Source organism: Mobula hypostoma, chromosome 12 (assembly GCF_963921235.1).
Source record: "Mobula hypostoma chromosome 12, sMobHyp1.1, whole genome shotgun sequence".
Classification (NCBI taxonomy): Eukaryota; Metazoa; Chordata; class Chondrichthyes; order Myliobatiformes; family Myliobatidae; genus Mobula; species Mobula hypostoma.
This window is the reverse complement of record NC_086108.1, coordinates 49,108,467-49,133,375: the sequence shown is the minus strand read 5'-3', so window position 1 is coordinate 49,133,375 and position 24,909 is coordinate 49,108,467. Positions and strand designations below refer to the sequence as shown.

General features: G+C 41.5%; 1 protein-coding gene across 1 annotated transcript in view; it reads left to right on the top strand.

The window, feature by feature from the left end:
* LOC134354786 (testicular spindle-associated protein SHCBP1L-like) overlaps nucleotides 1–24,909 on the top strand; it is a 132,913-nt gene that overhangs the window by 11,904 nt on the left and 96,100 nt on the right. The window contains exon 2 of the mRNA XM_063064044.1: nucleotides 13,663–13,812. Coding sequence (XP_062920114.1) covers nucleotides 13,663–13,812 — 150 coding nt within the window. The remainder of the gene's footprint in view (nucleotides 1–13,662; nucleotides 13,813–24,909) is intronic.

The following is a 24,909-nucleotide window of genomic DNA, read 5'->3' as shown; positions in this document are numbered from 1 at the left end:
TGTGATACACCCTAGGAGAATGCTTTCTACGGTGCATCTATAAAAATTAGTGAGGGTTTTAGGGGACAGGCCAAATTTCCTCTAACTTTGTTCCTAACCAATGTTCCTCTAACTTTGCAATATCTCATTCTTTCTCATCATCGTCAGGATACAATATAGTTCCTTTTGTTCCTATGTCCTAATTAAAGAAACCAAAACAAGGGTCCCTGCATGTAAATTCAGGGGACATTAAAAGAAAGCAAATGAACTTGCTCTTTGCAATGAATACTCTTTATTGATATTCATAGATTTGATCTTCCTGTGCAAAGTCTATCCTGGTACAACTGAAACAAGATAGATTTCCCAGCAAAGTTGCTGGGTTTTTGCTGCTAATATGTACTTGGTTGCTGATTTCCATAAGGAGTACCATGTCAGAACACAAATGAGAAATTTCCAGTGAAGAAGATCAGTAAGTTTGAACTGGGTGCAACTTAGTTGTGATTTCCCAAAATTTGTTAACTTGCAAATAATGAAGTGATTGATGTGTAAGTGTTCCCTTGGAGGAGAACATTGCAATGCTTAAAGAAGTATCTTGCACGACAGAATTATGGGACCTGGACTGCTAGGGTGCAAAGGAATTAGATTGGCAGCATTTGTTATCTGTGTTGAGGAAATCCTTCTGAAAGCAACATGTAGAAGGACCTACTGGAGAATATTTGATTTCCTCTTAAGAATTGAGGCTGGGCAAGTGGCTGATGTGTTAGTGGGGGAGTACTTTGGGACTAGTAACCACAATTTTATTAATTTTAAGCATTTGTGGAAAGAGAACTGGTCTACAAGTTAATGTCCTAAATTGGAGGAAGGCTAATTTTGATGGTATTAGACAGGAAATTAAAAGGATTGATTGTAAGAGACTGTTAGGAGGAAAAGGGACCTCTGGCATGTGGGATGTTTTTAAAAGTGAGATGGGGATAATTCAAATGAAGGGCAAGGCTGGCAAGATTAAGGAAACTTCTGAGCTTTGTTCAAGTAAAGAGGAGGCACAAAGCTTCATACGATGCAGAAATAGGCCCCTCAGCCCAACTGATCTACACTGAAAGGTGTCTATTCTAACTAGGCTCATTCATCTAGGTTTGGTCCATATCCTTGCAAACCTTTCTTATCCATGTACTTGTCTTAACTGTCTTGCAAAGGTTGTTATCGTACCTTCCTCAACCACTTCCTCTGCAGATCATTCTATATACATATCACTTTCTGTATTTAAAAAAAAAAGTGTTGCCCCTTAGATTCCTACTAACTCTTTCCCCAACTCTGATTTAAAAAAAAAATGACTGTATTTAACCTATTTATTGTCCTCTTGATTTTATATACCTCTACAAGATCACCTCCCAGTCTCCCGGACCTCAAGATAATCACTCCTACCTTGTCCAACCTCTCTCTATAACTCTCCTGAGTCTTGGCAACATCATTATACATCTTTTCTGTGCTCTTTCTAGCTTAATAAAATCTTGTCTATAGCTGGGTGACCAGAATTGAACACAATACTTGGGCATATGTCAGGTATAGGCAGCTTGGATCAGGTGAGTTTTTTTGAATTATAGGAGTATACTTGAGAAGAAACATAGAAGGGCAAAAAGGGAACATGAGGTATCCCTGGTAGATAAAGTATGGGAAAACCCTGAATGATTCTATAAGTATTTTAAGAGCAAATTGTAGCTGGGGAGAGAGTAAGTCTCCTTAAGGATTAATGTCATCTATGTGTGGAGCCAAGGGAGATGGGCGAGGTCTTAAATGAATAATTTTTTTCTGTATTTACTGTGGAGAAGGACATGGAAACTACTGATTTCAAAGAAGAGAGCAGTGATGTCTTGAAACATATTATAGAAGAAGTGTTGGCAGTCTTGTGTACAAATGTAGTTAAATCCCTAGGCTCTGACCAGGTGTAATCTATGATTCTGTGGGAAGTAAAGGAAGAAATTGGTGTGACCTTTGCAGATTCTTATATCTTTGTACCAGAAGACAAGAAAGTGACTAATGTTGTGACTTTACTTCAAACAAGAGAACCACAGTATGGTATGCCTAACATTAGTGGTAGAAAACTACTGAAAGGGATTCTGACAGACAGGATCTATCTACACTTGCAATAACTATTTTGAAATGTTATGGTTTTGTCTGTGGGAAATCATGACTTTCAAAATTGGTCAAGTTTTTTTTTAACAGGTGACTGAAATGATTAACAAGGGCAGAATGGATTAGGTATAGGTGGTAGAAGACCATAAGACAAATGAGCAGAATTAAGCTATTCAGCCCATCGAGTCTGCTCCGCAATTCCATCGTGGCTGATCCCAGATCCCACTCAATCCCATACACCTGCCTTCTTGCCATATCATTCGATGTCCTGACCAATCAGGAAACTATCAACTCTCACTTTATATATACCCACGGACTTGGCATCTACCGCAGTCTGTGACAGATCATACCACAGATTCGCTACTCTCTGGCTAAAAAAAAACCTCCTTAGCTCTGTTCTAAAAGGTTGCCCCTCAATTTAGAGGCTGTGCCCTCTAGTTCTGGATACCCCCACCATACCATCCTCCCCACACCCACCGTATCCAGTCCTTTCAACTTTCGGTAGGTTTCAGTGAGATCCCCCCCACATTCTTCTAAATTCCAGTGAGTACAGGCCCAAAACTGCCACATGGTCCTTATATGCAAACCCCTTCATTCCTGGAATCATCCTTGTGAACCTCCTCTGGGCTCTTATATGACAACACGTCCCTTTTGAGATCTGGGGTCCAAAACTGTCGGCAGTACTCCAAGTGCGGCCTGACTAATGTCTTATAGAGCCTCAGTATTATCTTTTTGTTTTCATATTCTATTCCCTTTGAAATAAATGTCAACATTGCATTTGCCTTCTGAGGTAACATGAGAATGCAAGTAGTATGAGTTGGACAATCCACACCAGTGGTGCATGAAAAGATCTACTTTAATCAGGGTGGCAAATGAGATTTCAAAAGTGGAGTTTAATAGCATTTTTACTGATTTGAGGAGTGACCAATCAGCAAAAGGGATTCTTTAGAAAGAGCCAATAAGAATAATTCAAGTGCAAGCAGAGTGGCGATCTTGTGAGTTTGCTAGTCTTTAGAGTGGCTTTGGCTCATCAGACTTAAATGAGATCAGGCTTGGATGAGGTACGTTGTCTTTTAAGTTACTCTTATCTGTATTCTTATTTGTTCATTCCTCATCTATTAGTGCATAGTTTAGTGAGAATGGCTCCAAGGACAGTATTTTGTACTGGATGTGGGAAGTCCAGGAGACTGGAGGTTTCCTGGATAAACACATGCACCAGGTGTACTGAGCTAATGTAATAAGGAACTGGAGCTGTCTCTTGCAAAAACGCCATCCCCTTCTCGCAATTCCTCCGTCTCCGCCGCATCTGCTCTCAGGATGAGGCTTTTCATTCTAGGACGAGGGAGATGTCTTCCTTTTTTAAAGAAAGGGGCTTCCCTTCCTCCACTATCAACTCTGCTCTTAAACGCATCTCCCCCATTTCACGTACATCTGCTCTCACTCCATCCTCCCACCATCCCACTAGGAATAGGGTTCCCCTGGTCCTCACCTACCACCCCACCAGCCTCCGGGTCCAACATATTATTCTCCGTAACTTCCGCCACCTCCAATGGGATCCCACCACTAAGCACATCTTTCCATCCCCTCCCCTCTGCATTCCGCAGGGATCGCTCCCTACACAACTCCCTTGTCCATTCGTCCCCCCATCCCTCCCCACTGATCTCCCTCCTGGCACTTATCCGTGTAAGCGGAACAAGTGCTACACATGCCCTTACACTTCCTCCCTTACCACCATTCAGGGCCCCAAACAGTCCTTCCAGGTGAGGCATCACTTCACCTGTGAGTCGACTGGGGTGATATACTGCGTCCGGTGCTCCCGTTGTGGCCTTTTATATATCGGTGAGACCCGATGCAGACTGGGAGACCGCTTTGCTGAACATCTACGCTCTGTCCGCCAGAGAAAGCAGGATCTCCCAGTGGCCACACATTTTAATTCCACATCCCATTCCCATTCTGACATGTCTATCCACGGCCTCCTCTACTGTAAAGATGAAGCCACACTCAGGCTGGAGGAACAACACCTTATATTCCGTCTGGGTAGCCTCCAACCTGATGGCATGAACATCGACTTCTCTAACTTCCGCTAAGGCCCCACCTCCCCCTCGTACCCCATCTGTTACTCATTTTTATGCACACATTCTTTCTCTCACTCTCCTTTTTCTCCCTCTGTCCCTCTGAATATACCTCTTACCCATCCTCTGGGTCACACCCCCCCCTTGTCTTTCTTCCCGGACCTCCTGTCCCATGATCCTCTCGTATCCCCTTTTGCCTATCACCTGTCCAGCTCTCGGCTCTATCCCTCCCCCTCCTGTCTTCTCCTATCATTTTGGATCTCCCCCTCCCCCTCCAACTTTCAAATCCCTTACTCACTCTTCCTTTAGTTAGTCCTGACGAAGGGTCTCTGCCTGAAACGTCGACTGCACCTCTTCCTATAGATGCTGCTTGGCCTGCTGCGTTCACCAGCAACTTTGATGTATGCTCCTTTGTCTTTTTTGTTTTCTTTACTAACCATATAATCAAATTAAGAATTATAAAGCTCAATCGTTTAATCGCATATTGTGTACTGTTTTATAGACCTGTTAGCTTGACATCCGTGGTTGGGAAGTTGTTGGAGTCGATTGTCAAGGATGAGGTTACAGAGTACCTGGAGGCATATGACAAGATAGGCAGAACTCAGCATGGATTCCTTAAAGGAAAATCCTGCCTGACAAACCTATTACAATTTTTTGAAGAAATTACAAGTAGGCTAGACAAGGGAGATGCAGTGGATGTTGTATATTTGGATTTTCAGAAGGCCTTTGACAAGGTGCCACACATGAGGCTACTTAACAAGATAAGAGCCCATGGAATCCTTACAGGAATTACAGGAAAGTTACGTACGTGGATGGAGTGTTGGCTGATTGGCAGGAAACAGGGAGTGGGAAAGATAGGGTCGATGTGGAGAGGATGTTTCCTGTGGTAGGGATATCCAGAACTAGAGGGCACAGCCTCAAAATTGAGGGGCAACCCTTTAGAACAGAGGTAAGGAGGAATTTTTTTTAGCCAGAGAGTAGTGAATCTGTGGAATGCTGTGCCACAAACTATGGTGGAGGCCACGTCTGTGGGTATATTTATAGTTTCCTGATCAGACAGGGCATCAAATGATATGGCGAGAAGGTAGGTGTATGCCCAGGATCAGAATGATGGAGCAGACTCGATGGGCTGAATGGCCTAATTCTGCTCCTATGTATTATGGACATGGAATTCACCCTGAAATTTGAGAAGGGGAAGCTAAAATCAGAGTAGAGTAAAGGAAATTATAGAGGCAAGAGAGAGGAGTTGGCCAGAATTGATTGGAAAAGATGGCAGAGATGATGGCAGACAGTAATGGCTGGAATTTCTGGATGCAATTTGGAAGGCACAGGATATATACATCCCAAAGAGGCAGAAGTATTCTTAAAGCTAAATGGTACAACCATGGCTAACGGGAAGTCAAAGCCAACATGAAGGCCAAAGAGAGGACATATAATAGAGCAAAAATTAGTGGGAAATTAGAGAATTGGAAGTTTTTAAAAACCAACAGAAGGCAACTAAAAAGTCATTAAGACAGTAAAGATGGAATATGAAAGTAAGCTAGCCAGTAATAGAAAAGAAGATACCATAAGATCATAAGACAAAGTAGCAGAAGTCGGCCATTCAGCCCATCGAGTCTGCACCGCCATTTTATCATGAGCTGATTCATTCTCCCATTTAGTCCCACTCCCCAGCCTTCTCACCATAGCCTTTGATGCCCTGACTACTCACATACCTATCAATCTCTGCCTTAAATACACCCAATGACTTGGCCTCCACTGCTGCCCATGGCAACAAATTCCATAGATTCACCACCCTCTGGATAAAAAAATTTCTTCGCATCTCTGTTCTGAATGGGCGCCTTTCAATCCTTAAGTCATGCCCTCTCGTACTAGACTCCCCCATCATGGGAAACAACTTTGCCACGTCCACTCTGTCCATGCCTTTCAACATTCAAAATGTTTCTGAGGTCTCCCCTCATTCTTCTAAACTCCAAGGAATACAGTCCAAGAGCGGACAAACGTTGCTCATATGTTAACCCTCTCATTCCCAGAATCATTCTAGTGAACCTTCTCTGTACCCTGTCCAATGTCAGCACATCCTTTCTTAAATAAGGAGACCAAAACTGCCCACAGTACACCAAGTGAGGTCTCACCAGCGCCTTATAGAGCCTCAACATCACATCCCTGCTCCTATACTCTATTCCTCTAGAAATGAATGCCAACATTGCATTCGCCTTCTTCACCGCAGACTCAACCTGGAGGTTAACCTTAAGTTTATCCTGTACAAGGACTCCCAAGTCCCGTTGCATCTCAGAACTTTGAATTCTCTCCCCATTTAAGTAATAGTCTGCCCGTTTATTTCTTCTGCCAAAGTGCATAACCATACACTTTCCAACATTGTATTTAATTTGCCACTTTGCCCATTCTTCCAACCTATCCAAGTCTCTCTGTTTCCTCAGCACTATCAGCCCATCCACCTATCTTCGTATCATCAGCAAACTTAGCCACAAAGCCATCTATTCCATAATCCAAATCGTTGATGTACAATGTAAAAAGAAGCGGCCCCAACTTGGACCCCTGTGGAACACCGCTGGTAACTGGCAGCCAACCAGAATAGGATCCCTTTATTCCCACTCTGTTTCCTGCCAATCAGCCAATGCTCTATCCACGTATGTAACTTTCCCGTAATTCCATAGGCTCTTATCTTGTTAAGTAGCCTCATGTGTGGCACCTTGTCAAAGGCCTTCTGAAAATCCAAATATACAACATCCACTGCATCTCCCTTGTCTAGCCTACTTGTAATTTCTTCAAAAAATTGTAATAGGTTTGTCAGGCAGGATTTTCCTTTAAGGAATCCTTGCTGAGTTCTGCCTGTCTTGTCATATGCCTCCAGGTACAATAGACCCCAAAAAAATTTACACGTGAAATGTTGCCTCACCTGGAAGGACTTTTTGGGGCCCTGAATGGAGTTGAGGGAGGAATGAATCTCACTTATAGGGATACATGCCAGGAGGGAGATTAGTGAGGATGGATGAATGTAGAAGGGAATCATAAAGGGAGCAATCCCTGCAGAAAGCTCTTCTTTCTCCTTCTTCTCCAGCCCTTAATCTTTCAAAGTTCAAAGTAAACTTATTATCAAAATACTTGTACTGTATATCACTACATACAACCCTGAGGTTCATTTTTTGTGGGCATACTCCATAAATCCAGCAACCATAATAGAATCAATGAAAGACCACGCAACAGGGTGGACAACCAGGATTCAAAAGACAGCAAGCTGCAAATCCAAAAAAAAGGAAATAATAATAAAAAAGAAATCAGCAATAAATATAGAAAACATTAGATGAAGCATCCTTGAAAATGAGACCATAGGTTATGGGAACAGTTCAGTGATGGGGCGAGTGAAGTTATCTCCTGTGGTTCAGGACCCTGATGGTTGGGGGTAATATCTGACCCTGAACCTGGTGGTATGAGTCGATTTAGTTCCTGAAGGCAGCAGCGAGAAGAAAGCGTGACTTGGGTGGTGGGGTACCCAATGATTTAAACTGCTTTCCTGCAACAAACATTCTGTGTAGATATGATTAATGGCAGAGAGAGCTTTACTTGTGATGGACTGCGTATTTTTTTTGCAGGATTTTCTGTTCAAGAATTGAACTAAACTGAACATTTCTAGACTGCCTCAATGATTTTGTGGGTTTATGTTTTATATTCTGTGTTTTTCACTCAATTCTTGCCTTTTGTGTGATTCGTTTTTATTTGTGCATGGGGGACGGTGTTGATGTTTTTCTTTGAACGGGTTCCATGGTTTTCTTTTTTGTGGCCGTCTATGGGAAGACTAATCTTGGTTGTATATTTGCATACATATTTTGATAATAAATGTACTTTGAATCTTGAATCTGTGAATCAAGGCAAATCCCACCTTTCCCACCCATCTGGCTTCACCTATCACCTTCTAGCTTGTTCTCTTTCCCCTCACTCCACCTTTATATTCTGCCATCTTCCTCCTTCCTTTCCAGTACTAATGAAGGGCCTCGGCCTGAAACAGGTTATTTATTTATTTTCATAGATGCTGCCTGACATGCTGAGTTCCTCCAGCATTTTGTGTGTTGCTCTGGATTTCCAGCATCTGCAGAATCTTTTGTGTTTTCATTCATTGTGTTAATCATTATCAGTGATGTGTGAAGTGATGGAAGACTGGAGGCTGGCTAATGTTGTGCCTTATCTTAAGAAGGGGCTGCAAAAAAATCCTGTGAACTATAGACCAGTAAGCCGAATGTTGATAGATAGGTTACATAGGGGGCAGATGGGATGATAGTCAGCACTGCAAGGGAGATCATGACCCTCAAATTTGAGTTTTTCCAGCAAGAAACCATGAAGATAAATTGGGTAGGACAATTGACACTGCCTATAGGGATGTTAGCAAAGCCTTTTATAAGATTCTGCATTGTAGGCTGATCGGGAAGGCTGGATCACATGGGACCCAGGATACAGAATTGACTTAATAACAGAGAGCAAAGGATGCTGCTGGAGGACTCTTTTCAAGGCTGGAGGCTTGTGACTGATGGTATGCCTAAGGGATTGGTGCTGAGCCCATTGTTATTTATATCAACAATATGTACAAGAATGTACAAGGATTAATTAGTTAGTATATTCTAGCCTTGGTTAGTATTATGTACATAACACCAAATATGTGCTATCACAGACAATGAATGTTATCAACAATTCTAGTGGGATTTATGGTACTTTAGCTGGGTAAGTGGGCTAAGGATCAGCAAATGAGTTTAATACAGCTAAGTGCAATGTGTTGCATTTTGGGAAGTCAAATTAGGGTACGACGTTCAGTGAATGTGTAGAATGTTGTCAAACTGAGGAACGGAGGAATACAAGTATGTTGTTCCTTGAAGGTGATGTCACGGGTAAACAGGGCAGTGAAGAAGACTTCTGGTATACTGGCCTTTATCAATCAAGGCATTGAGAGGGGATATTGAGTTGTTATGTTGCAGTTGAATTAGATGTTGATGAGCTATCACTTGGTGTATGGTGTTCAGTTTCAGTCACCCTGCCATTAAACTGGAAGGAGAGCAGAAAAGGATTAATGAGGATGTTCAAATGTTGCCCTTGAACAGAAAGCCCGGTAAAAAGTAGTGAATATGACCCATCACAGATAAAACTCTCCCTACCATTGAGCACACCTATACAGAGCACTGTTGCAAGAAAGCATCAACCATCATCAAGAACTCCCTTCATTCAGGTTAAGCTCGCTTCTCACTGCTGCCATCAGGGAGAAGGCACAGGAACCTCAGGACCAATACCTCCAGGTTCAGGAACCGTTATTATCTCTCAACTAGCAGGCTCTTGAATTGCCTCTTCACCCCATTATTGAACTGTTCCCAGAACCTATGAACTCATTTTCAAGGATTCTTCAATTTATTGAGTATTTTTTATTTTGCAATACAATCTACTCAACAGGAAAGTGGCCAACAAATTTTGTAGTGTCAGAGTTTGTCATGAATTGCTGAAACTTTAGCATTAAGTCTTATAAGTCATGCCTCCAAGATCTTGTTATTAATACTTCTAAGCAGAATAAAAAGGACAGTTCTTAATGAGTGCCAGAGCGGATTTATACCGGGTAAGGGTACCCGTGGAGGGATTTTCAATTTGCGAATGATTGTGGAATGAGATCTAGAAAAAAAAAAGACATTTACATGTGCTTCCTGGATTACGAAAAAGCTTTTGATCGAGTCAATCATGAACAGCTGGTCAATTGCCTGAACTCATTGGGGCTGGAAGGGAAAGATGTTTGACTGATTACAAGTCTGTACTGGCATCAAAAGGCAGTAATAAGAACTAGTGGTGGGAATTCACTGGAAGTTGAGATCCAAAAAGGGGTTCACCAGGGCTGCATTATCTCCCCTTTATTATTTAACATGTACTCAGAGGTAATCTTCAGGGTGTTGAACGATGAAGCTGGTATCCAAATTGGTGGAGTGACGGTGAACAACTTGAGGTATGCAGAGGATTCAGTGTTGTTAGCTGAGACTGAGGACGAGTTACTCAGAATAGTAGATAAGATAAATGCTGAAGGAGAACAATTTGGAATGAAAATAAATGCTGCAAAGACGAAGATGATGGTAGTATTATGGAAGAGAGAAGTCCCCAAAATCAGTATCAAAATTAACGGCGTAGGCATAGAGCAAGTCAAGAAGTTTGTGTACTTGGGACAGATGGTCACAGAGGATGGGAAATGTGATACAGAAATTAGACGAAGAATTGAGATTGCAAGATCAACATTCTGGAGCCTGAGTGACGTACTGTGTGGCTAGAGGTTGGACTTTGGGCTGTGTTGTAGAATTGGAAATGCTACGTCTGGAGCAGTCTGTTGTATGGAGTCGAATCGTGGACCTTATGCAAGGAAGCGCAACGACCACTGGAGGTATTTGAAATATGGTGTTTAAGGAGAATGCAGAAAATTAGATGAGTGATGAAGGTCAGTAATATGGAAGTGTTGAAGAAAGCGAGGAGAGAAAAGGAGTTGCTGAAGAATGTGCAGAAAAGGAGGCTAGAATATGCCGGGCACTTGTTAAGAGGTGGTGGACTGCAGAAATTGTTATTGGAAGGGATGATAGAAGGAAAGAGGGAAAGAGGAAGGCAGCGAACCACTTGGTACGATAATGTGAGGCAATGGACTGGGGTGAGTTATGCTGAGGCCAGAAAAAGAACGCGAGATCGAAGAATATGGAGGTGGATAGCTGAAACACGGGGCAATTTACAAAGACCAATTAATCTACCAACCAGTATGTCTTTGGACTATGGAGGGAAACCAGAGCATCTGGAGGAGTTCAGTGGCACGACCTGAACAAGGGTCGCTGGTACTGTTACAAACAAGAGAAAATCTGCAGATGCTGGAAATCCAAGCAACGCACGCAAAATGCTTGAGGAACTTGGCAGGCCTGGCAACATCTATGGAAAAGAGTAAACAGTAGACATTTCAGGCGAGACCCTTCATTAGGACTGGAGAATGAAGGGTGTCGGTCTGAAACTTTGACTGTTTACTCTCTTCTGCAGATGCTATGATAAAAATTAAGAAATGATAAGCAGTAAATATCAAGACTATGAGATGAAGAGTCCATGAAAATGAGTTATAGGAATAGTTCATGTAGCACTGTTCAGTGATGATTCCATTGTGTTTCTTGTATTTACTGTGATTGCTTGCAAGAAAATGAATCTCAAGGTAGTCTATAGTAACACATACTGTATATATTTTGATAATAAATTTACTTTGAACTTTGAAGAAGATTTAGGAGTATGTTGCCAGGGCTCAAAGGACCGGGTTATAGGGAATAGGTTAGGCAGGCTAGTATTTAATTCCTTGGAGAATAAGAGACTGAGGGATGAGAGACTAGGGATAAAGAGTGTAGTTCGGATGAATGTACATCTTCTTCCTAAAGTTGGAGAAATCAAAACTCAAGAACATAGGTTTAAGGTAAGTGGGGAAAGATTTAATAGGAACGTGAGGTGCAACTTTTCCTCATAGAGGGTGTTATACATATAGACTGAACTGCCAGAGGAAGTGTTTAATGGCCGGAAATGTTTTAAAGGGATATGGGTCAAATGAGGGAAATGGAAATCTTAGATGGGCCTTTTGGTTGCCAAGGATGAGTTGGGCTGAAGGGCTTGTTATAGCATAACTCAAATCTAAGACTTAGTAACTTTGCAGATGACACCAAAATTAGTGGGATATTGGATGCTAGAGAAAATTGTCTCAGGTTGCACCAGGATTTTTATCAATTAGAAAACTAAGCAAAGAAATGACAAATGAAATTTACCTCGGACAATTGAAAGTGATGCATTTTGGAAGTTAAACCAGGTCAGGACATGCACTGTAAATGACAGGGCATAGTTCCCAGAAAGAGACAACACAGATAAACATAGTGATGAAGGAGGTATACAGTATGCTTGTCTTCATTTGTTGGGGCACTTTGTACTGGTGTTGGGCCATCGTGTTACAGCTGTACAAGGCATTGATGAGACCATACCTGAAATAATGAGTGCAGTGTGGTTGCCATGCTACAGGAAGGATATGATTAAGCTAGAGTGTGTGTAGAAAAGTTGAACAAGAATGCTGCTAAGATCAGAGCACCAAGGAGAGACTGGATAAACTGGAACTGTTTTCCCTGGAGAAAAGGAGACTGAGAATTGATGAAAATATTTATAAAATCGTGAGGGGCAGAGACCATTTAGATAGTCACAGTCATTTTCCCATTGTAGAGAAGTCTGAAACAAGAGTATAGCCTTCAAAGATACTAAGTACATTTATTATTAAAGTATTTATGCAGCATACAACCCTGAAATTCATCTTCTCCACAGACAGCCATGAAACAAAGAGCTATGCAACCAGCCATGTTCAAAGAAAAACATCTAACTCCTTCCCACTGCACACAGAAAAATCATGCAAACTAACAAAAAAAACTGAGCAAAAACACAATATAAAGCACACAATCAAGAGGCATATTTCAATTCAGCTCAGTGATCGTTATCTGAAGGCTGTCTGATTCAAAAAAATTGCTCAGAAAGTAGCAACAAAAAAAAGAAGCGACCAGAACTAGAACACATAAATGTGAATTAGAATCTAAATCTACAAACTGCAGCAATTAAATCTTGCTCCAGCACCATCCTCCAACAGCATCGAGGGAGAGAGAGCTCACTCGAACACAGTGCCCTTCCCTTGAGAGGAGCAACTGAGAGTGGGAGAGTGGGAGAGTGAGAGTGAGAGAGACAGACAGACAGACACACACACACAGACTGCCACATGCAGACACCTCCAGCAGCAGCGAGTAAGAGTCTAGTAGATGGTGCTAAACACTCGCTCGCCCTCCATGTGTACCTCAATGATTTCAATCTTCTTTGGTGCTTTAATTGGCGAGAGATGGAATCGATCATGGGCTCACGCCCTGTCTCCTGGCTTCCTGGCCTTCATGCCGCATGCTTTGCTCATAGCCTCATGGAACCTTCTCAGAGACAGCAAAGGGCCAGAAAACACCACCAGAATGTAGATAAGAGGCTCCAACATTAGCAGAACCACATTTGAAATAAAAAGAAGTAGAAGGAGTTGCTTCGTGAACTGTCTTGATGATGTCACCTTTGGTAGCATTGTTCACTAGTAACATCTTCTAAGGAGGGAGGGTAAAAATTTAAAGGGAATCTGAGGGTTCAAGCAAAGGGTGTTGGTTACTTGGAATATGGTGCTGAAGGAAGTGTTGGAGGCAGATACAATTACAGTATTTAAAGGACATTTGGACATGTACAAGGGTGGAAGAGGTTGAGATGGTTATGGGCCAAATGCAGGTAAATGGGATGAGCTTGGGTGGGTAATTTGGTTGGCCTGGACAATTTGGGTAGAAGGACCTATTCTTAAGCTGTTTATATCTCTATATTAAATAGATTGCATTTATGTGCAATAAAACAATCCTAAAGCATTGCATTTGTGATTTCTACAAAGGCAGAAGAAGCAGATGAAGCTATGAACAAGTACCTCACTGAAAAGCTACATGCAAGAAGTACATGGTTGGGAGTATGGAAAACAAATCCTGAATTTTTCTTTGTAAAGTATGATGAAGGATCTATACCATATGTTGGTGTTTTCGTTGAGGTAGGTTACATTTTTAAAAATCTTTTTATTAGCTACAAATCGGGAGAAGTTCTAAAACTATCTCATTAAATTTTTATTATTCCTTTGATCTGTTTGCCTGAAAATAGAAGTGGGAAGAATTGTTATCATTCACCTTCAGTAGTTGTGCTCCATCTATTGTTGACAATTAATAATAATTAAATCATCTTCACTGTATGTTGAACATTTAAAAAAAATTCTAATCACTTACCTCTTCCATTTGTTATTTGCAGTTGCTACCCAGACTGAATTTATGGCACAGCAGGTCAGCTAGCACCTGTAACAAGAGAAATAGACAGTCTGTCAGGTTGATGACCTTTCTGATGACTTTTCATCAGAAAAATCACTGATGATTGACCTTTCTGGCATTTTTTCGTCATGTTTCAGATTTCCAACATCTCTAGCATTTTAGTTTTTTTTTACTTTATAGCTGTTGTTCGCCTTTTACTAATTCATCAAATTAGTAATGTTGCTAATGTAAGAATTCTGTGACCTTGATTTTTTTTTCAGAAATATTACTTTACGTTTCAAATTCACATATGTATATAAAATGGAGTACTCTTGTATATGACCTTTCTCAATACAATCTACATTGTTTCATTTATATCACATCAGCATGTCATTAATTTCCCGTTTGCTACATTCCTTCTGCAAACATTCATTGTCATAGAAAAATACAGAATGGAATCTTCAGCGCACGAAACCAGTGCTACAAAATACCATTAACACTATTCCTTCAATAATCCCACATTTTATTCTCCTCACATTCTAATCAAATCTTCTCCCTCCCCCACATCCAGATTCCACAATTCACCTGTGCACAATGGGTGATATACAGTGGCTAATTTATCTACCAAACCACGCATCTTTGGGATGTGGAAGAAAACTGAACCAGCTGTTGGAAACGTTTATGGTCAGAGAGAAACTATCAACACTGCATAAATAGTACCCAAGTTCAGGGTTACACCCTAGTTATAGGTACTATAATCCTCTACTAGTTAGGCCACCCAAAGATTTATTTTTACATTGGCTATAGCTCCTTAGTGTGCAATCGCAGGAGGGTTTATAAGTCTTGAACTTCTGTGGTGGCAGCACTAGGCTTTATAATTTACCACAGTGTCTAATGTTCAGTCATGGAATATGCAACATTAAGTTATAGGTAGCTTCGTGCCCAGGAAAATACAGAAGTTTTCAGCAGAATTGGGGGAACTTACACCGTTAATGATCTTCCAACAGCCTTTCATGTTTATCTAATTATATCCCTGAAAACAACACATGGTGCATAGTCCTGTGAAGCACTTCCAGGGCACCTTGGAAATGGATATGATTAAATATGTGGCACAGGCCAATGGATGTGATTAAATATTGCCGTTTCGGCCTGATACATCTGAGAATCACAGCTGTTTCCAAGGTCTGTACAGTTAATAAAGATGTCTCAATGCGATTAAATAAACTATTGCTGCTTAAAACTGGCAGAAACAATGCTAACTGTGACCATACTTCCTGCTGGATCCCTCATAGGAAACATGGCTGCAGGTCAGGGATACAGCTGCGTTTAAGAAAACGGGTTTTAGACTCCCAGTACTGACCATCTTGCTGGCAAACTTACAGTCTCTAATAAATAAAATCTAAGATGTCAGAGCTAGGGTGCTAAATTAGAGGGATATTAGGATCGCGTGTAGCCTTTGTTCCACAGAATCCCAGTTAACCCCTTCCATACTGGACGCAGAGATTCAGATTGACGGGTTCACTATACACTGTCAGGACAGGACTATCTAGTCTCTCAAAACCAGAGGTGGAGGTGTATGCCTCATGATTAACTCCTCGTGGTGCACAAATATGTCAGTGTTGTCCCAATTCTGCTCACCAGACTAGAAATATCTCACAATTAAATGTCATCCATTTTACCTGTCGTGGGAGATTTCTGCAATCATTTTGGTAGAGGCGTATATTTCACCTCAGGCCAATGTTAAACAGGCTCTAGATGATCTGAGCAATGGGATTAATATGCACAAAACAGCATACCCTGATGCCCTCACCATCATTTTGGGGTATTTTAACCAGGTCTGCCTGAGAAAGTCACTTAAATAATCACCATGAACAAATTATTTGTAGTACCAGAGAAAAAAAAACACACTAGACCACTGTTATACCACCATCAAGAATGCCCACCGTGCTATTCCACACCCTCACTTTGGAAAGTCTGATCACCTGGCTGCACTTCTACTCTCTGAGTATGGGCAGAGACTGAAGACTGCAGCCCAGTAGTGAGGACCAAGAAGGTATGGATAAGGGAAGCCCAGGAGTGCTTACAGGACTGCTTTGAATCAGTGGACTGGACTGTATTCAGGGATTCATCTTCAAATCTGGATGAGTATGCCACAGTGTTACCAACTTCATTAAAACCTGTGTGGATGAGTGTGTGTCTATGAAAACTTGTACATTTCCAATCCAAAAGCTGTGGATGAACCAGGAGGTTTGTCATCTACTGAAGGCTAGACCTGTGGCATTTAAGTCTGGTGAGTCAGGTCAGTACAAGAAAACCAGGCATGACTTGCAGAGGGCTATTTCAAGAGTGAGACAATGCCAAGTGACATCAGGTGCACAGTAACTCTGGCAGGGTTTACTTCCTACAAAACAAAACCCAATAACATGAATGACAGTGATGCTTTACTACCAGCTGAGTCAGCACCTTCTATGCCCACTTTGAAAGGGAGAATATAACTACAGCTGTGAAGATACCTGGTGACCCTGTGATCTCTGTCTGGGACGCTGACGTTAGGCTGTCTTGCAGGACGATGAATCCTCACAAGATAACAGCCCCAATGGAGTACTTGATAAGGCTCTGAAAACTTGTGCCAATCAACTGGTGAGAGTGTTCAAGCATGTTTACAACCTCTCACAGCTATGGTCGGAAGTTCCCGCCTACTTCAAAAAGGCAACAATTATACCAGTGCCTATGAAGAGCAGTGTTAGCTGTCTTAATGACAATCACCCAGTAGCATTTACATCTACAGTGATGAAAAGCTTTGAGAGGTTGGTCATGGCTAGAATGAACTCCTGCCTCAGCAAGGACCTGGACCTGCTGCAATTTGCCTGTTGCCACAATAGCTCTATGGCAGGTACAATCTCAATTGCTTTTCACATGGCCTTGGATCACCTGGACAATACAAACACATATGTCAGGATGCTTTCGTTGACTAAAGCTCAATAGTAAACACTATCATTCCCACAGTTCTGATCAATAAGCTACAGAACCTGGGCTTCTATACCTCCCTCTGCAATGGGATCCTCGACTTCCTAACCAGAAGACCACAGTCTGTGTGAATTGGTAATATTATCCTCTCCTCGCTGATGATCAACACTGGCGCAGCTCAGGGGTGTATGCTTAGCCCACTGCTCTACTCCCTCTATACCCATGATTTTGTGACTAGGTATAACTCAAATACCATCTATAAATTTGCTGATGTTACAACCATTGTCAGCAGAATCTCAGATGGAGATGAAAGGGTGTACAGGAGCAAGATATACCTGCTAGTTGAGTGGTGTCACAGTAATAACCTTGTCCTTAATGTCAGTAAGATGAAAGAGCTGATTGTGGATCAGGAAGGGTAAGACAAAGGAACCCAAACCATTCCTCATAGAAGGATCAGAAGTGGAGAGAGTTAGCAATTTCAAGTCTCTGGGTGTCAAGGTCACTATAGGAAGGATGTGGAGCATTAGAAAGGGTACAGAGGAGATTTACCAGGATGCTGCCTGGTTTAGAAAGCATGCATTATGATCAGAGATTAAGGGAGCTAGGGCTTTACTCTTTGGAGAGAAGGAGGATGAGAGGAGACATGATAGAGGTGTACAAGATAATAAGAGGAATAGATAGAGTGGATAGCCAGCGCCTCTTCCCCAGGGCACCACTGCTCAATACAAGAGGACATGGCTTTAAGGTAAGGGGTGGGAAGTTCAAGGGGGATATTAGAGGAATGTTTTTTACTCAGAGAGTGGTTGGTGCGTGAAATGCACTGCCTGAGTCAGTGGTGGAGGCAGATACACTAGTGAAGTTTAAGAGACTACTAGACAGGTATATGGAGGAATTTAAGGTGGGGGCTTATATGGGAGGCAGGGTTTGAGGGTTGGCACAACATTGTGGGCTGAAGGGCCTGTACTGTGCTGTACTATTCTATGTTCTAAGGTCTCTGAGGATTTAACCTGGTCCCAACACATCAATGCAGTTCTTAAGAATGCAAGACAGCAGCTATAGTTCATTAGGAGTTTGAAGAGATTTGGTTTGTCTACTAAAACACTCAAACTTCTATAGATGTACCATGGAGAGCATTTTGATAGGCTGCATCATTGTCTTGTATGGTGGGGGGGGGGGCTACTGCACAGGGCCGAAAGATGCTACAGGAGTTGTAAAATTAGTCAGCTCCATCTTGGGTACTAGACTCTGTAATATCTAAGAAATCTTCAGGGACCAGTGCATCAGAAAGGTGACATCCATTATTAAGGACCCCCATCACCCAGGGCAAGTCCTTTTCTCATTGTTACCTTCAGGAAGGAAGTACAGAAGTCTGAAGGTGCATACTCAGTGATTCAGGAACAGCTTCTTCCCCTCTGTCATATGATTTCTAAATGGACATTGAACCCATGAACGCTACCTCACTTTTTAAAATATATATATCACTTATGTTTTTGTTCTTTTTAATCTATTCAATATACATTTATATACTTATTACTTTTTATCTTTCTGTGTTATCATGTATTGCATTGTACTGCTGCTGCTAAATTAACAAATTTCACGACACTTGCCGGGGATAACAAACTTGATTCTGAATTGTTGGAGATAAGCTTTGACAAAGGCCTCTGAATCTTTATCCAGATTTTCTTTGTGAATGGGTATTTCAAAAGTAGGTGGATAACGTTCTCTTTCCTAACTCAAAATTCAAACTAAATTTGTTATCAAAGTACATACTGTATAAGTCACATATACTGCCTTAAGATTTGTTTTCTTGTAGACATTCACAGTAAATACAAAGAAACATAGTAGAATCAATGATGGACAAGCAACCAATGTACAAAATTGTGCAAATACAAAAAAAAAACAAAATAATATATTAAGAAATAATATTGACAACATGAGTTGCAGAATCCTTGAAAATAAGTCCATAGGTTGTGGAATCAGCTCAGTGTTGGGGGTGAGTGAATTTTTCCACTCTGGTTCAGGAGTCTGATGGTTGGATCCCGTTCAGCTTGAGGATAGTGTAACGATGCTGAGACTGGCTGCGCTGGAGATGCCTGACAAGAAGGAAGGACCTTTCTTACCATCAGCCAAGGAGGATCATGGCACTTAATTGAAAGTTCTGATGATGAGGCTAAATGACCTCAACAGTTTGTTTGGGGAACATTTCAGAACAATTTAGGCCCTTTGGCCCACAATATTTTGCTGACTTTTTAATCTTCTCTAAGATCAATCTAACCCTTCCCTCCCAGATAGATCTCCATTTTTTTTTATCCATATGCTTATCTAAGAGTTTCTTAAATGTACCTAATGTATCTGCCTCTATCGCCACTCTGGCGGTGTGCTCCATGCATTCACCACTATGTGCCTTCCTCCAATGACCTTAAAAGTATGTCCTCTCTGTCATCCTCCTTCACTTTAAAGAGAGTGGCCCTAGCTCACTCAAACTTATCTCATAAGACATGCTCTCTGATCCAGGCAACATCCTGGTAAACCTCCTCTGCACTTCTCCTAAAGTTTACTTATCCTTCCTATAATGAGACGACCAGAACTGAACAAGTGTGGTCCAACCAGAGTTCTACGGAGCTGCAACATTACCTCGTGGCTCTTGAACTCAATCCCTTGACCAGTAAAAGCCAACACACCATTTTTATACTTTCTTCACCACCCTATTGACTTTGCAGCAATTTTGAGGGATCTGTGGACTTGGACCCCAAGATTTCTGTTTCTCCACACTACTGAGAATCCTGCCATTAACTTTATTCTCTGCAATCAAGTTCAACCTTCCAAATTGTATCACTTAACACTCTTCAAGACTGAACTCTATCTACCACTTCTCAGCTCAGCTCCGCATCCTGTCAGTCTCCCGTTGTGACATGCGTTAACCTGCACTATCCACAACACCACCAATCCTTATGTCATCTGTAAACTTACTGACACACCTTTTCAATTCATTATCTAAGTTATTGTAAAAATCACAAAGAGCAGGGATTGCAGAATATTTCCCTGCAGAATGCCACTAGTCATGGATCTCCTGGCTCAACTTGCTCCACCTTCTATCAAGCCAATTCCAGATCCACGCAGCCAAGCCTCCCTAGATCCCATACCTCCTATTTAGAATGAGTTTGTCATGGGGAACCTTGACAATCGCCTTACAAAAATTCATATACACCACACCCACTACTCTACCTTCATCTTTTTGTTTTGTCATTTTCTCAAAAAAGCTTATCAGGCTCGTAAGGCATGACCTGTCCCTCACAAAGCCATGCTGACTATCTCTGTTCAAGCAATGCTTCTCCAAATGCTCATATACTTTCTCTAAGAATCCTTTCCAATAATTTGTCCACCACTGCTGCCAGGCTTACTGGCCTATAATCCTAGGATTGTCCTTATTACCTTGCTTGAACAAAGGAATAACATTTGACACTCTCCAGTCTTCTGGTACTGCTCCTTTGGCCAGTGAGGACACAAAGATCATTGTCAGTGGTGCAGTAGTCTTTTCCTTGCTTTGCATAGTAACCTAAGGCATGGCCCTTGAGACTTGTCTAATATTTTCAAAATTCTAACACTGCCTTTTAACCTCAACATGTTCCAGCACGTTAGCCTGTTCTACACTGAACTCACATTTTTCAAGTTCCCTTTCTCTAGTGAATACAGGAGCAAAGTATTCACTATGGACACCCCTCCGCCCACAAATACACAACGTTTCCAACTACAGGCACGTTTCCTCTTTTATCCCTGATCTATCCTGCCTTCACTCTAGTTACCCTCTTGTTCTTCACGTATTTGTAGAATATCTTGGGGTTTTCCCTAATCCTCCTCACCGAGGATTTCTCATGTCCAACAGGTTCTCCTAAGTCCTCCTGAGGGTTGATTCCAGCTACAAACGTTTGTACTTTCTAACTTTTGAGCCCTGTCTAATCTTTGTTTCCTAAACTTTGTATGCTCACTTCTTCCTCTTGACTATATGTTTCACATCCCTTATCAGCCTTGCTTCCTTCACCCTACCGTCTTTTCCCTGTCTCAATGGGACAATCCTATTCAGAACCCCATGCAAGTACTCTGTAGGCAACCTCCACATTTTCCCTGAGAACATTTGTTCCCAATTTATATTCCCAACTTCCCGCCTAATGATATCATAATTAGCCCTCCCCAAAGTACTTTCCCATACTTTCTGCTCCTATCCTTGTCCAAGGCTGTTCTAAAGATCAGGGTGTCCAAAATGATCACCCACCCTGAGAATTATTACTTGACCAGGTTCATTAGTACCAGTACTAGATCCAGTATGACCTCTCCTACGGTTGGCCTGATCACATAGTGTGTCAGGAATTCTTCCTAGGCACATTTTACAAATTCTGCCCCATCCAAATCTCTTGTACTAAGGACGTGCCAATCAGTATTAGGGAAGTTGAAGTCACCCATGACAATAACCCTGTTATTTTTGTAGCTTTCCAAAATCTGCATACAAATCTGCTCCTCAGTGACCCTGTTACTATTGGAGGATCTATAGAATACTCCAAGCAGAGTGATTGAATCTTCCCATTTCTGACTTCCATCCACACTGACTCACTAGACATTTCTTCTTGGACATCCTCCCTTTATACTGCTGTGATACTATCCTAGATTAGCAATGTCACTCCCCTACTAATTTTATCACCCTCTTTATCTCTTTTTAAAAAATCAAAACCCCGGAACATACAGCAGCCATTCCTGCTCTTGTGACAGCCAAGGCTCTGTATTGGCCACAGTATCATAGCTCCAAGTACTGATTCATATTCCCACTTCATCATACTTATTCCTGTTATTTCTCGCATTAAAGTAAACACATTTCAACTCATCCAAATGGCCATATTTATACCCTATTTACAGCCTGTCCTTCCTCACAGTCTCTCTATATATTGCAACTATCTTTACACCAACTGCTCGATCAGCTGACCTATCATTCTAGTTCCCATCCCTTTCAAATCTACCTTAAACTTTCCCCAACGGCTCCAGAAAGCCTGCCCGCATGGACATTGGTCCTTCTCGAGTTCAGGTGTAATGCATCCCTTTTATATAGGTCATACCTTCCCTAGAAGGGATCCCAATGATACACAACTTTGGAACCTTTCCTCCGCACACATGCATCTGCCATATAATCCTATTTTTACCCTCACTTGGGCATGGCACTGGCAGTGCTTTGAATGGCTGCTGGATGTTCTGGGGTTTTGATGTTTTGCTTTGAGATTACTAACCTTGAGGTCCTGCTTTTTAGCTTCCTTCCAGCTCCCTATATTCACTCTTCAGGAACTCATCCCTTTTCCTTCCTGTGTCATTGGTACCGATATGTACCACAACTGGCTGTTCTCACTCCCCCTTAAGAATCCTGTTGACTCGATCCGAGATGTCCCTGAATCTGGCACCCGGAAGACAACATACCACCTCTTTCATGTTCACAGGATCTCCTGCCTGATTTCCTATATATTGAATTCTCAATCCTTTTCTCCCCCCTTTCCTTCTGAGCCATAGAGCCAAACTCCATGCCAGAGACTTGGTCGCTATGCTTTTCCCAGTAGGTCTTTCTATCCAATAGTATCCAAAGTGATATATACTTGCTTACCTGATTCTGATTCTTTTTATAAAAAAAAAAGTTGCTCAGGTGACTGCAGTAGCTCTGAATGTGGCTTGAATAAAGCAATATGAAGAGCACCTCACATCTAGATTAGTAGAGGAGAGAAAGGTACAGAGAGGAAGCATGTTACCTGAATTGGAGAATTCAATATTCATGCCATCAGCTTAAGCACTACCCAGGCAAAAACTATGAAGTGAAGTTCTTCCAGTTTGCGCTTGGCCTCACCTGGCAATGAGGGAAGCTGAGGATGGACAGATCGATGTGGGAATGGGGAGGAGAATTAATTGGCTTGCAACCAAAAACTCCAGTTGGCCATGGCAGACAGAGCACAGGTTCTGGCCAAAGAAGTCACTCAGCCTGCGTTGCATCTCACCAGTAAGACCTGTGATGGTCAAGAAGGTTAACTCGGGGAACTTTATGATGTGGTACAATGGCAATCACATTAAGGATTGTTGTTGTGCTTTCACTGGAGACTGTGTGGAATATTTTGTGGAAATATACTCGAATATACCTGCTTGATTTTGTTTCCCAGCTTCAAAGGCACAAGAAGATGATTCAGAGAGATTTAGGCACGGAAAGAAAGATTATTTGATCAGGACTAAATATAAAAGTATTTAAAATATAGAAGTCTCAGGTATGGTATTTAATTTGCAGCATTGTAGATGTTTATTTCTATGGGAATTTAGGGAATTCTTCAATGCACTTCCAAGTATTCCAAGAGAGGTGGTGTATGTTGAACAATTATATGTAATTTTCTGACTGAATGGGTCTGAAAGTCTGAATGGATCTTGTAATTCAGGATTCTTTTATGTCCTATGTTAACTGCAAGGAACTTGTGAGATTTTTTCCACAAAGTAGAAAGTGACTTGCTTATGATGGTCCAACATACCACCACAACTTCCATTTATATAGAATCAGCTGTTCAACAGAAAACCACAGGCTAACAACACTGTACGTACCTCATTTCTATACCTATTCATTGCTGCATGAAAGTATGGAATCCACTGGAGATCAGAGTCTGGTGCGTCTGCCCTTCTGCTCTACCATTGGATCGAGCACTGAGTTCAGAGTGGGTTGGGGGGGGCGCGGTAGTCAACTGTGATAAATTAAGGCATCAAAGCCAATTTGTGTTTGGCCCTCTCAGCTTAACGGCTATGTTGTATGATTTTTTTTTGATTAGATCCAGATAGTAAAGGTGAATGTTTTAATGTTAATTAATGTTATTTGTAATTAATTATAACAATTAAAATGTTTAAGTTAATATTTAAATCTAAATGCTTTGAATCTTTAAATGTTGCTAACTGTCATAAAATTCAGAAATAATTAAAAAGGTCGAGAGCACATACTGTCAGGTTGTGGCACTGTGGGATGTGCTGACGGAAGGATATGTGCCTCTTGCAGACTTCATTGCATTGTGGGGTGAATGTGACATCAAGGCCAGCTCATCTGGTCATGTAGGACTGCAAGTAGTTATTGTGGCCACAGGGATTGTGTTAGGGTTGTGGATTAGGCAACTGTGATTTGCAGGTTGGGATAAATATGACCTAACTCAAAGTTTTCATTGGAGTGTTATAAAATATTTTCTTGGAATATTTAAAATGTATCCATATTTGAAAGATTAGACTAAGAGGTCAAAGAGGAATGTTTTAAGGGGCCTCATAATAGGGGAAAGTAAGCAGGAATGTTTTCAGAAAACTTTTCGGGCTTGAATCCATGGCAATTGATGGTATTGCCACCTATAAAAACTCTGCTTCCTCAAGAACTGGACGAGTGGAGATAATGCAGTTTTGTGAGGCTTGAGATTTCAGAAATGGTGATGAAAGGATCAATAATAAATATCCTAAAATCAAGTCTTTGCTCTGCTGGGGCCAACTTAGGTAATCAGGCAGGGATGTGGACAGCGGGGTTTTGAATGTGAATGTGCCTTATTTGCAGAAGGTAAAAGACGATGGTCTGATCAAGAATGCAAAGAATAGGCAAGCTTAGAGGCAACAGAATAATTGAGGGTTTCATCAGGAAGCAAGTTGCAGCAGGAGTTAAGGCAGAACTGCAGATGTCTTTTTGTGAAGGAGAGTTGAATTTTGAAGCACTGACTTCAATGAGAAGGTAGTACCGTACTAGAAATTTCAAAAATCCTGTTCATGTTTAGTTTGGTTTATTGTCACCACTATCTCCCTGAATCAGAAGTTTTGCTGAGCCTCCTAATACATGGTTATTCAATATATAGTCTGCCAAA